General features: G+C 36.3%; 1 protein-coding gene across 2 annotated transcripts in view; it reads left to right on the plus strand.

The window, feature by feature from the left end:
* The window catches only part of RYK (receptor like tyrosine kinase), a 99102-nt gene that overhangs the window by 33987 nt on the left and 50925 nt on the right, over positions 1-14190 (plus strand). For both annotated transcript variants that reach the window (XM_037525965.2, XM_037525966.2), the window contains exons 3-7: positions 52-151; positions 2067-2201; positions 4314-4367; positions 8168-8312; positions 13440-13540. In XM_037525965.2, the coding sequence (XP_037381862.1) occupies positions 52-151; positions 2067-2201; positions 4314-4367; positions 8168-8312; positions 13440-13540 (535 nt within the window). The remainder of the gene's footprint in view (positions 1-51; positions 152-2066; positions 2202-4313; positions 4368-8167; positions 8313-13439; positions 13541-14190) is intronic.

Consider the following 14190-nt stretch of genomic DNA (forward strand, 5'->3'; position numbering starts at 1 on the left):
AGCTGTTCTTTTTTCTGTTATCACAGATTCAGTTGTTTCTCCATTTTACAGGTTGAATATAAGTTGGGATTCCAAGTAGACAATTTTGTGGCTATGGACATGCCCCAGGTTAACATTTCTGCCCAAGGGGAAGTTCCACGCACTTTATCAGGTAAGAGTGAGTCTCAGACAGAGATAACATACAGTTTTAAACTGTGTTACTGACATCTCCCCAACAACAGTTTAAATACTGATATGTAGTGTCTTATTTGATAGGCATAAGATACCTAAGTACTTCGATAAGTAATTTTTGTAAATAGTGATTATTTGCATCATGTTTTAAACCATTCCATCTTTTCCTTATCCTCTAGAATTATCTCTTTTCAGTTCTTCTTTTCTCCTTTTTTGCATTGCTGACTGGCAGTGGCCTTTACATGGGTTCCTGTGTGTGGTCTTGTTCCTGTTCCATTATTTCCCACACTGTGGCATAATTATCATTGCACACTAATGCCTGACCATGCGCCATCAAGCCCATCAGCCCCGACCCCCATTGACTGAATGCACTGCAGACTCTTTAGTACTGCGTTTAACCTTGGCCCCTGCATACCTGTCTGTTCCTGCACTTGCCGCATCATTGTATGCAGTTCTGATGTCCTTGCCTGTGCACATGATACTGTCTTTCCCTTTTTTCTGCTTACGAATGCATACATACTGCTCACTCTGGAAGACTCAAAACCTGCACTGTCCTCTTCTGTCTCCTGCTCTCCTTACTGTTAACCCTTATCCTGCCCCATAGAAACATGTATTTACTGTTTCTGAGCTGATCATTTTATCTTGTAATTCGTTGTTTCAGTTTTTCCCTACTAGCCTGTGGCCACCTTCCAGACAGGAGCTATCTTTTTCAGTTCTTTTGGTGCCTAGCATAGTGTCTCATACTTGATGGTCCACAGTAGTGACTCAGTAAATGATTTAAGTATCAAATTTATACAAATTTAACTTCTTTTGAGAAAGGTCCCTCGAAGATTAGAGATTTTAAGAAAATACAAATTGTTAGAACTTTGAAAATGTGAGCCACAGCATTGTGTAGAACTTTTCCTGGTAGTCTTGTTCACTGTTAATAGTGACATACATTAAACTGCACTTAAAGAGGGTCTCCCCTGGTGGCTCAGCGGTTGAGCGCTGGGCTGCAAAGCTGCCTGCAGCCTCTGCAGCGCCAGCTGGATCCCTGGCCTCCGGCGAGGGTCCCACATGGCACGCAGACCTCTCCTGCTGTGCTCACTGCTCCCCTCAGCAGTGTATTTCATCAGTCTGCCTGTTCTGTTCCCTGCTCTGGCTCTGGTGAATTCTGATTCTCTCACCCTCCCACGTTTCTGACTGTACCCAGTGCTTGTATAAATAAGTAAACCTTAAAAAAAAAAAAAATTGCACTTAAAGAAAACATAGGAAGGCTGGTTCGTGGATCAGTAAAGGTATTTAGAAGGGTCCATATTTCTCATTCATTCATGCAGATGGGAGAATGATTTATTCTATGTTTGTAGGAAAAGAACCTTAAACTGAATGATTTCAAAAAATTATGTGATTCCATTGCAATAGTAATTGATAAAATGCCAGTTTCTATTCAGAAAGGTTTTTATTTTTTTAAATTCATAATTGAGAATTTATCAGATTCATTACAGGTTTATATTTAATCCTTTAATTCAGAGTAACACATAATTGCATTTTGATGGTATGTCCTTTTTATTAAGTAATTTTTGTTGTTAACTATTGCTGATATGACTAATAAAGTAAGCAGTGTTTGCCTTATGATTCTACAGCATTATGATTTAATATAGTGAGATAAAGCGATGTGTTAAAAATCTTGAACAAAAGTTGAGAATAATTCTCTCTATATCTTGGTTTATTCTTTAATGCTAACTTTCGTGTTAATAATGAGTAAAATACTTAATGTCTGAAGAAACTGTATTCTGCCAATAAACTCTCTGAAAGTTCCTGCTTAGTATTTTATGTAAATGCATTTTTAGTTTTATGCAGCAAAATTAAATAATTCTAAGATATTTAATGAGTAATTACTTTTTTTTTTTAAACAGTGTTTCGGGTCGAACTTTCCTGTACTGGCAAAGTAGATTCTGAGGTTATGATACTTATGCAGCTCAACTTGACAGTAAATTCTTCAAAAAATTTTACAGTCTTAAATTTTAAAAGAAGGAAAATGTGCTACAAAAGTAAGGAATTTATTTACCAAAATGTGTGTTTTTATATAGATGTGAGAATGTCAAAATTAGATTTGTCATCTTTTAGCTGATTTGTCACCAAGTCTTGAATATAGTTGCAAAATGAGGAAAAAAGAGCACTAACAAATGAAATTTGGAGTTAATCATCAGATAGCTTGCAGCCACAATTCTCACTCAGACGACACAGTCTCTCTTTGCTCGAAATCTTTCATCAAAATTGCTTGGACAGTTCCCATTAGCAATGTAAGATAGCGCTGATGCAGCTGAAGAGGTAAAGAAATCTGGTAATTCTGATGGGAATCCTTGAGTAACTGTGTGTTACTGTGTTTCCCTTATAAAGCTACCCCTATGCAGCGGTATCCATGAGCCCATAAACCTGACCTATAAACCTGGGTCAGAATCACAGCTCTGCCCTTGCCAGGACATTGGAACAAGTTTCTTAACCTAAATCTCAGTATTTTTACCTGTAGAATGAGCATGATCTGTTTCAGAGACTTAGAGATTTTTCTTTATATACACCAATTGAATCTAACCTGAGTACTCACCATAAGTGAATACTTAATAAAAATTAATCATTTTTGGTTTTGAAAAATCCAATTCAAGAAATTGCACTGAATATAAGAGAGGTCTAGATTATAGATCAAAGAATGTTAGTGTTCTCCTTAAAGGTTGAGTCCAACCCACTTAACTTTAAATTCAACAGGTAAAGTGACTGACTTTATAAGGTCATGTAGGTAGAGCTGGTTAGTGTCTGAACTAGGAATGAAAAGAAAACGTGTAAGCTTGTATTCCAAGTGTTTTACATGCATTAAACCCATTTGATCTTTAGGGCAACCCTAGGGAGGAGGTTCTCTCCATATCTCCATTTTCTAAAGAGGAAGCTGAGGTTGAGAGAATCTAACCAACTTGCCAAGGTCAGAAAGTCAAGTGGTACAGTTGGGATGCAACCCATGCTCTTAGCTGCCTTGTTAAATTTTTAACATACTAATCGAAGTTTGTACTGAGACCTGAAGTGAGTTATAATGACTAATGTTCAGATATTTTCCAATCAAAAAGCCGTACTACATTAGAATGAACATTTTTTAAATGAAAAATGAATACCTCTTAGCTTTCAAGTTGTGATATGTTTTTGAGTTTTCATGTATTTAGTTGTATACCTACTTTCATGTAATTTTAACATTAAAGTAGACTTAAGAGACCCTCTGCTTTAATGTAATTCTTTTATGATTGACCCTGGCGTGGCCACCTACCCAGCATAGCTGGTCAGTGAGTAGTGTGAAACCTCCAGTTCCTGATCTCTAGGGAGGTGTGCAATGACCGTACCACATCCCCTCATCTGTTAATGCTTAGAGGCAGAATGTTGGCCAAAAAATTGGTTGTGGAGCCCACCAATGCTAATATCCACTAAGGTTAAGGATTAACAGATATTTAGGAAGATTCCATATTGTCCCCATTTTCTTTAACACATATATGAAAATTAACTTTAAATTCTCTTTTGGTGCAGTTTTCTATTCCATTGTAGACATAAGTGTAATATAGTACCCTCCTCTTTATTTGGTGGTCCTACTTCTCTAGTCATGAATTCATATGTTTTCATGTATTTGTGTATTTGATTTTTCACTCTATTACATTTTAAAACATAGCACAGAAAATTTATCTGTGCTGTTGAATGTTAATGGATATTAATTGGCAAGAAAGGTTCTTTATCATATGAGGGTGGGGACTACTGGATCAGACAAATTTTGTTACTCTGGCCCTCCCTAGAGCCTGTGCACCGTGTGCTAGTGGCACTGTGCATGGGGCACTGTGAGTCTCCACAGAGGTTATAGTATGTGACTTTTCCCAAACCACTGAAACTTGACCACTGAAACACTTTTTCAATGAGCATCTAAAAGCTACACACTTAGGCCAGTGCTGGCCATAGAAGGTTGATTGATGATTATCTGATAGTAATGCAGCATTTATTTTCTTGCAGCAAGTATCTTGTTACTTATTCAGGCAGCATTCTGATAGATCACAAAATTAAGAAAATGCAATTACAGTATTTGAGGGTTTTCTTGGAAAAGAATTTCTAAAGTATCTTTTATCTCCTTTTTACTTCAGAGCTTGAAGAAGTAAAAACTTCACCCTTGGACAAAAACACTAGCAGAACTATTTGTAAGTGTTGCATTCATCTTTCTCTATTAATGAAAAAAGGCTGATTGTAAATGAACATGTTACATGAAGTTTGGAGGCTTGTAATTTCCTAAAGATAAATGACACTGTGTTATTTATTTCACTGATATTTTGTAGATTATATAGTCATATGAAATTATCAAAATACTAAAATTTTAGAAGGTAAAGTTTACATATATAACAGATGATCTAAAAATCTTGCAAGAATTTATAGCACATCATTTCAAATGGTCACTACTAAAGTGTGAACATGAAATATATTATAAAGTTTAGGAGAAGTTGAGAAAATTCTGATTTGTGACCTGAACCTAGCCTTTAGCTCATTTGATCCAAGTGAGAAATGTGAGTTTAAAAGAAACCACATGATTTGAACCTACAAAGCTGAAATTCAAAGTAGATGTTTATTTTTTGGTAATAGTTGTATTTAGATAGTATAACTATGACTTCTTTTTTCCTTTTCTGACATGGGTACATCATTGATTCTTGCTCTTGCTGATATACTTTTAATAACCTTATCTTAAAATATTACTAAGCTTCTCCTCATCAAAGTAAACTTAAAAAAAAATAGGGGTTGTGTGTATTTCAAGTGCACAACAATTAAGGGAGTGCTCCAGCGAACCCCCGTGTGATCATCACCCTCCTTGAATAATGATCAGCATTTTGTCAGTGGTGTTCCATTGAATCCCTCCTTTCTTGGATGGGTAGGTGAGTCAAAAGGCAGTGTCTTGATATACCTCCCAGTATCATAGCATTTTCATCCATGAAGGGTTAATGTGGCTCTCTTTAAAATAACTGTTCACGGGGCCTCCCCTGGTGGGGCAGTGGTTGAGTGCTGGGCTGCAAAGCTGCCCGCAGCCTCTGCAGCACCGGTTTGATCCCCAGCCACTGGTAAGGGTCCCACATGGCATGACAGACCTCTCCTATCTCACCCGCTGCTCCCCTTAGCAGTGTATTTTGTCAGTCTGCCTGTCCTGTTCCCCGTTCTGTCTCTGGTGAAGCCTCTCACCCTTCCGCACATCTGGCCTGTACCCCGGTTCTTGTATAAAATAAATAAATAAATCTTTAAAAAAAAACCAACTCTTCACTTATAAAAATTAACATAATTTCTTAACATCTTCTATAGCTTGTCTACGTTCAAATTAATCTGATTGTCTCAAAATTGTCTTTTTATAGTTCCTGCTCCCCCCCACCCAAATCAGGATCTAAATGAAGCCTATGTATACTATATTTGGTTGATATGAGTTTTATATTAATTAGATACCACCTCTCCTCCTTTTAATAACACCTATTTGCTAAAGAAATTGAGTCATTTATCCCATAGAGTTCCCCAAATCTGCATCCTTGTGACATTTGACATGGTTTTGTCTCTCCTAGAAACTGGTAGATTTCATACTTGATTAGACTTAGGACCAACTCTTGGCAAGAATAATTCACATGGTAGTGTATCTTTCTTATTTTATCTTTTTCATCACCTCAGGAGGTTCAGAGTATCAGGATGTTTCAAAGTAGATGTTTTTTGATGGAAAAATAATATGAGATGTTGTCAGCTTTTTGAGAATATTTCATTTGGATTTATCTCTGTGTAGAAATGCTATTTTTAAAAACATCAGCTCCTTAGGTTTACTTTTAAAATTCTTGTGATTTTAGTCATTTCTTTCAGACTAGTAGGATGTTATTTCATAGAAAGAGAATAGAGTAATGCATATTCTTGCTTGTGTCTTCCTCAGTCCCTCTCTCCTTCCCTTCCTACTTATGCATCCAGCCAACATTTATTGAGAATTTATGATGTACCAGGTAGTGTGATTGAGGCAGAGGATTAAACTGAGCAAAACAGACCCGACTTTCAAGGGCTTATCATATAGTAATGGAGGTCGACAGGGCAGTTGTCAGTGATAACAACATAGCAAGTCAACTGTGGTAGGACAAGCACACAGTTCCTGAAGAGCAGAGTACAGAACCTCGTCTGTGAAGGCATGAGGGACAACTTTTTGAGGATAGTGACATTTCATCTGAGACCTAGTGGTAGGTGAAAAGTCAGAGTAGGGGAATGGAAATTTGGAAGTAATAGAGCAGGGAGCTTTGGGGTTCAGCAGAGTGGCTTTCTCTTCTCTGTCCTGGAGTGAACCTGGGTAGAGACTGCCAGCATCAGCTTTTGGGATCAACGTTTTCTAAGATTCCGTAACTGGTGGCCTTCTTTCATGCTACAGTTAAATCTATCAAGCTGCCTTAGAAGCCATTTTCTCTTTTTGTATTAATTTGTTTATAACTTATTGTTTGTTGACTCAAGGTTTAAGTTTTAGAAAGCAATTTTATTTTCCTGTTTTTGAAAGCTATAGTTTTTACTTTTGTCCTGACCTATCTCCAGAGCTCTAAACTTACATTTCTGTCAAATTTACTTCTCCTTGTTAAGTTGTATTAGGTACTTCAAATTTATCTTCACCGGAGCAAACTCTTGATTCTCTCTACTTCTTATCTTTGTAGGAAGTACCATTATCCACCTACTTCTTTATATATATCTCCAAAAAGGTTAAGTTTATTAGACGAATGAAAGGGAAATGTCACAAGTAGGCAGGAGAGCTGCCTGTCCACCTAATTCTTTAAGCCAAAGTTTTGATTCCTCTTGGCCCTTTACACCAGTGTCATTTATTAGCAAAGGTCTGTTGATTTTGCTTCCTAATCCATTAATTTCTCATTTTCTTTATAAGGTTCTTGCCTAAGCCACAGCTGTCTCTTTCTTGGACTGCTGTGGTAACTTTAAAATTGTTCCTTGTTTTTTTCTGCTCTTGCCCCCTACACAGCATTCTTTACACTGCATGCAGAGTCATTTTTTTCTCCCAAGAATGATAATGTATGTCATTCCTTGTAATAATTTACTATTTAATTTAAGGTAAAACTCAAAGCGCTAAGGTTTTACTAAGTGGAATTATGATGTGAACACTCACTAACCCCACTTGAATCCTGAAAATGCTTCTATTTCTGTGTTCCTCTCTGTTCCTCATACCATGTGTGTCTTTGCCTCTGTGTGTCTATGTTTTTGAGTCACTTCTATTGTTGACACTTTCTCTATATTGAATGATATAAAACTTGAATATTATTTAATGAGTTGAGCCTTATTTTCTTGCCTTTCTCTTTAAAAACAGATAAGTAAAATAATTTATTACCTCAGAAGAGAAAAAGATGGAGTTTTTGTTTGTTTGTTTTTTTAACTTGTGGGTCCCTTTTGTATAGTCCTTCTCCTGTAAGTCAGTGGTCATTGGCACAAAAGTAATCTGACCCTCTACTCCATGTATCACTGTTGAAGAAATATGAAGTATTTATAGATCAGCACTATACTAACTACTACAAACATGTGGCAATTGAACTTTAAATTACTTAAAGTGAAATGAAACTTCAGTTCCTCATGCTACTTTTCTAGTGCTTGATAGCACAGGTGGTCTAGTGCTGCTTTGTTAGCGACCTGCAGAACATTTCTATCTCTGCAGGAAGTTCTGTTGAATAGCACTTCTACAGATGGTTTACTGTATGGACACACCATTTGCAAATGACTGTTATACTTTTTTAGCCAGAAGTTCTGTTTAAAATCTTTTTTTTTCAAGCTACAACAAAAACATTTTAAAAATTGTGAAAATTACATCACACTACTGGTGACTAATTTTATCAAAGAAAGGACACATGAAATGAAAATCTTTTACCAAGAACAGGAAACTCATTGTGTATATTGGGTCATAAGCAATTTATATATATATTTAAAAAGCTTAATGTGTTTTTCATTTTCATTTCAGATGATCCTGTACATGCAGCTCCAACCACTTCTACTCGTGTGTTTTATATCAGTGTAGGGGTTTGCTGTGCAGTAATATTTCTTGTAGCAATAATATTAGCTGTTTTGCACCTTCATAGTATGAAAAGGATTGAACTGGATGACAGGTATTCTTTATATTTTGGGGAAGAAAAAAAAAAGCGGTTACTTGCATTTAGATGTGGGTTCATACACACCCATGCACACTGGCATTTGGTGGTGGAGGGGAAGGAGGGAGGATAACTAAGTCTAAGCGAAGGGAAAAATTACTGTCTTTGTGATTACTGTCATTGTGTTTCTCTGTTTTTTGTTTGTTTGTTTGTTTTTAATTTGTGAAGTCAAAAATCAGTTTACTAGTTGGTGGTAAGGAAATGGAGATTAATTTTTTACCCACCCCTTTGATATGACTCTACTCTAGACTCTTAGTACCTTTTAAACATAACCCAGTTTCTTCCTCCTCTTTTGTCCCACCATCATTATCCAATCAGCCAGCCAGCCTTTTAGCCAGCCATTCTTCCAGTAAATATTTACTGAGAACCTGCTGTGACTTAACCCATTGGTTCTCAACCTGCTTGCACATTGAAATCCTGGGGAAGCTTTTTAAACATCAGTACTTGGGTCCCACTTCCAGAGATTCTGATGTGATTGGTGTATACTAGTGTGTGGGCATGGTATTTTTCTTAAAGGTTCCTGGATGATTCTGATATATAGCCTTTGAGTTATACTGGGTTAGATATTATGCTAAATGCTGGGAATAAAAATGTTAATGATATACCTCATGGCTTCAAGTATTTAATCTTTGCCACTAACCCATAATTATAAAAGTTTATAAATTTGATGATGGTGATATGTGTAGTATAGTGTGGGAATGCAAAAGGTGCTTGTCCCAGCCTGGATGAGTCAGAGATGGCAGGGAGAACATTGTAGCCAGGATAGAGAAAGAGGGAAAGATCAGAGTAGTAGACAGGTTTCTTTTCCCAACAATTCTTGTTTCCCTCCTCAGTGATTCCCAGTTGCTGATTAAAGACATTCTCTGCTTCATGACTTGGCTTTCAGTCCCTTCCTTTATATGGCGATGTATCGCCCATACTCTCTGAATCTTTCTTTCTCAGCATATCCTTACTTGTTTTCCAGCCAATTGATTACTTAGTCCTTACTTTTACCTTACACCTTGCCCTTTAGCACATTTCTTCATGTTTTCCTTCTGCCCACAGGGCTCTCTGCTTTTCTAGCATTGCCTTTCTTTCTTTTTGGCAGCAGTTATTATCCTTTTTCCTTCTATAATACTTTTTTGTCATCTACTAAAAAGTAACCTTTATCCAATTAGGGAGCAGTATATTTTGTTAGTGACTGAATCCTCAGTCCTAGTGCAGTGTCTTTCATACAATGGGTTTACATATTTGTGGCATAAACAAAAACCACAAGGGGAAGGGAGCTTGGTTGCATTTAATACCTGACCCTAAGTGCTTTCTGTCTCCACTGTTTTACTTACTTTACCTGAGTATAGAAAGAAAAGGGAGTAAGAATGAATGAGAAATACAGGGTAATGTGCTTCAGAATATGTTTTCTGTAGTTGGTGGTGGTGAAATTAAATTTCGATTTCTTATAGGGGAATATGTGGCACTTGGAAATTACTGAATGGAAAATGAAGTTAACAGGAACATTTTGATAGGACTTGAGAGAGGATACAAGTAGAGTTAGAGGGTTCACTGAAAAGCATGGCATTTAGAAGTCAGTCTTGATATGCATATAGGGTTGCATTTTTCTTTAATGCTTGTTTGTGTGCTAGGGCTGTGAACCTACAAAGGCCGGAGTTGCGTAAGAACCTAGAGTCCATGGGACATATATACCTATGCCTACTAAAATCATCTAATACCATCTAAAAAGGAATTGATGTCCTTTAGTTTTCTAGTGAAGGCTTCCAGATACTCTCTGAATTAAAGCAACATTTTATAATATGTATTTTCAGAGCATAGTCTACTGATTGAGAGCATGGACTCTGAAGCCACAGCACTTCTCTTTGAGTTCTGGCCATTAGCTTTATGGTCTAGATAGAGTAAGTTTTCTCTGCTATAAAGCAGAGATAATAATGGCATGTACTTAGTAGGAGTGTTGTAAGGTTTAATGAGAAAATACTGTAAATTCTTAGAACAAAGTCCTGCTGTATAGTATATGCCATTATTATGTTTTTTTTTTCCTCCAGCAGGTTGTAGTAATGCTAGTAGTGATAGACTAAGGATAGAGAGATCCAGGCACTTAGGAGTCAGAGTCCTTTTATTAATAGAGCATCTTAAATGGCAGAGAATAAAACTACCTGAGATTTATTCATACCAGCGCAGTGGAGCCAGTCTGTAGCTTTCCTGCTCCTGACAATATAAATTCATCTGATTTTCAGTCTCTGTTATTCTGGATGAGCTTATCCCGGAGAGGCAAAGCTTTTTCTCACATTCACACGTAACTCTTTCCACAAAGGGGTTGATCCATACTGTAGAGCCTGTCCCTATTGTAGTTTATGGTTGTAGGAAAGTTCGTTCCTCTTTTATGGTGTACTTTAATTTGTTATTTGCCAATATAATCAGTTTTCATTATCTCTTCTACCCAGCCACCCTTCCCATTACTGGTGACAAAGTCTCCTTTATTTCTCATATTTGCTTTCTGTAGTTAGTGCCTAATAGGTGTCTCTTGAGTGAATGTTGCATGAAGAATGAGTAGAGAGAGGCAAAAATATTTGCAACACCAATAATTCTTTGTGTCTTTGAATATATATATCAGTAGCTAATGTCAGAAGTGACCAGTCTCCTGGTTTATGTCTTTCTATTCCTAGAGGTGTGGTTTTCTCAGTTCATTGATTGATTAATTCAGTAAGTGTTAATTGAGCCCTTACTGAGGCATCATTGGACTCGCTTGGGGCCTGTTGTGCCAGGCACTGACTTATGTGCTAGGTGGGAGGAGTGAACAAACAGGTACTTTTCCTATAAACAAACAGGTTTATAGTGTTTGTGGATGAGGCCAGTATTAAACAAGAAGTTCCCACTGGAATGTTGGTTCAAAAGGGGAGGATCTTTTTCTGTTAGGCTTACTGCTGTGTCCTCAGCATAGTACCTGGCAAGTAGTAGACAACTAAATAAATATTTTTTGAATGAATAAATAAATGAGTTACACATAAAAACAGAATAAGTGCTCTCCGAAGGAAAATGACCTTTGCCCAAATTCTAACTTTGACTCTAAAATAATGTTAATATCTCCCTGACTATTCTTACTTGCTTATGAAAGTCAAATGAGGTGATTTATTTAGATTGTTTTTAAACTAGTAAGTGCTAGTAAATGTACATTTTGTCTAATTTTCCACTTCCTGTGATGTAGCTAGATAAAAATTGACTTTACTTGGTGTCAAGGGTAGATCTCCTACAACTCCCTGCTTTTCTCATAATAGTAAACCTGGTTTCAAAGAAGATTGTTCTAAACACTTAATATAGTGCTTCACTTATTATACAGGCCCTCTCCCAAATATCTGTTGAACGAATGAAAAATTGACGTGTTCATACTCATTACATCTTTATATGCCCAGTGTCTTTTCTGAAGTGGTACTGCAGTGCCACCTATTGTTCATGTAATGGAGATCAGCACAATTTTCTAGTGATTAATTTGAGGTTGTACATTTTTTCAACTTGCAGTGATGCAGGCAATGTTTAAGTAGGACTTTCACATTTTTTATATAATTTGAACCTCTCAGAAATCTGGGGAAGCAAATTTTCTTAGTCCCTTTTTAAGTAAGTAAACTGAAGTTTTTCCCTCCACCTCTTTGGGGATGGTAATGCTTGTTTTTCCTTCTCATTACTGAATCACGGACTTTTAACAACTTTGACTTCTAGACTGATATTTGAGAACTGCAAAAACAGATACCCCATGGTTCCTTTATAATCTAAGGATTGGGAAAACATAATGTTAGTAATAAAAATAATTAGTAATAATAATTTGTGAATATATGTTTGAATGCCAGGCACTGTTCCGAATGCCTTGCCTATATATTTTTCATTTAATTCTTGTAGCAGCCTTGTCAGGAGCAAGTATTATGTTCCTTAAAATCCTTGTGGAATTTGAGGCTCCAGAATATTTTGTTTGCCCTAGATCGTACAGCTGATAAAAAGCAGTGCTGGCAGTTTTGATTTCATGGTTTATGTTCTTCATCTCTTCACTGTTTTTCCCCCCATACCCACTGCTTGTATAAATTCATACAGTTCAGCTCTTGAATAGCAGCTTTTTTTCATTCTGTATTTTTTTTTTTAATCATTGGGTTTTGAAAATACAGACCTATTGTGTGGGAAGTGGTCAGTTAAAAGACTTTGAATGTTTAAGAAAGTCAGGAACTCTGATTGGGTTCTGCTAATCCTGCTAAGGGAAACATGGAAGGTTGACATTCTGCTGTGTGATTTCACTCTTCCTGCTGAATTTCTGTACTTCATTTTCTACTGCTGCACATTTATAGGAGTAGAGGCAGTGGGACTGGATTGTGCTCAAGGGTGACGTGGAATAAGGCTGTTGCCTGAAAAGGCAAAAGTACACATTTGTGAGGCATTGATTTGCAGTAATCTCAAATGTAGAGTTAGAAGTTACATGAACCTTCCATCTTCTGGGTCTCCAGTATTATTAAAAGAATATGGTATCATGTTTCAAGTACTAGAGGTTTATGATAAGTTTCATAAATTCTGTAGATAGGATTAGGGAAATTAAAAGAAGCCAAATGTATGTGATTAAACGAACTTGAATGAGATAGGATATGCCTTTCCAAGCTTTAAGCATATCAACACTTTTGCTTTGCTTTATTATTTCCTCATCTGCAGGCCACTTGATTTTAGACCATCATGAACAGAATCCTGTCTGTACCTTTTCTTAAAAACAATCTAGTTGAATTGCACTGGCTCTTTTTCTAAGAGATGATCCTTATAATTCCCTAGTATATCATTGTGTGAGATTCAGGACTGCTTTCTGTGACTTCTGAGGACTAGTACTTTCTTTAATGACTTTGATAAAATGAACCTGCTAGATAGTGGAGATAGAAAGTAAAAAGAGTTATACATTATAAGGTAGTTTAAAATTTCAATACAGAACATTTGTGATAAAGATTCATGCATTGTTATGATCTCCTTCAAAATTTTAGACTGATTATATAGCTATGTGCATTTTATATGTATGGAAAAGGAAATTTCTCATTTAAGCTGACTTGCCAGTTATTTTCTCTTAAAAATTGTTTGCAGCATCAGTGCCAGCAGTAGTTCCCAAGGGCTGTCTCAGCCTTCTACACAGACGACTCAGTATCTGAGAGCTGACACACCCAACAATGCAACTCCTATCACCAGTAAGAGTTAATTTAATTCTAAAGATGATTTACCAAAGTTGTATGGTCTATCAGTACTATTCTGTGGCTCATTACTTGGGAGATGTGTGTACTGTTCTATGTACATTGTGCCTAACATGTAATAAATTAACCTTAACCTTCAAATTTTGCTTTCTAGGATATTGAATGAAATAGTCTAAAGTCAGAGTATTAAAAATAAAATTAAAGCTTAATTGCTAGAATTAGATTTGATTTGGGGAGATTTCCATAGATTAACTGTTGAGAGGGCTACCGAATCAACTTTTATAAAGATTCAGAAGGAAGATTTTCTGGTAATTAGAGTAAGCCACTGAGGTGCATGAAAACAGAAGCTTTGGATTTAATGAGTTGTTTGATGTTCTTATGGACCATGGTAAGACTTTTACATTGTTTTCTACCATAATAGGAAGCTAGCTGCCATGAGATTTAAGAGAATGGGATCTGGTTTCCTCTTTTAAAATAGGATTTTATGAAAGTTTTTGCACTGTAATTTGTAGATACTTGGGGAGAAAATATTCTTGGAGTATTATTATGTATATAAATTGTGTATATAATAAATTAGTATATAAATTATGTCTAAAATAATTTGGAATCATTAACCATACAAATAATAATATAATCGTTAGGATAAA

This window comes from Talpa occidentalis, unplaced genomic scaffold (assembly GCF_014898055.3).
Source record: "Talpa occidentalis isolate TD23 unplaced genomic scaffold, MPIMG_talOcc4v2.1 talOcc4.4, whole genome shotgun sequence".
Taxonomy (NCBI): domain Eukaryota; kingdom Metazoa; phylum Chordata; class Mammalia; order Eulipotyphla; family Talpidae; genus Talpa; species Talpa occidentalis.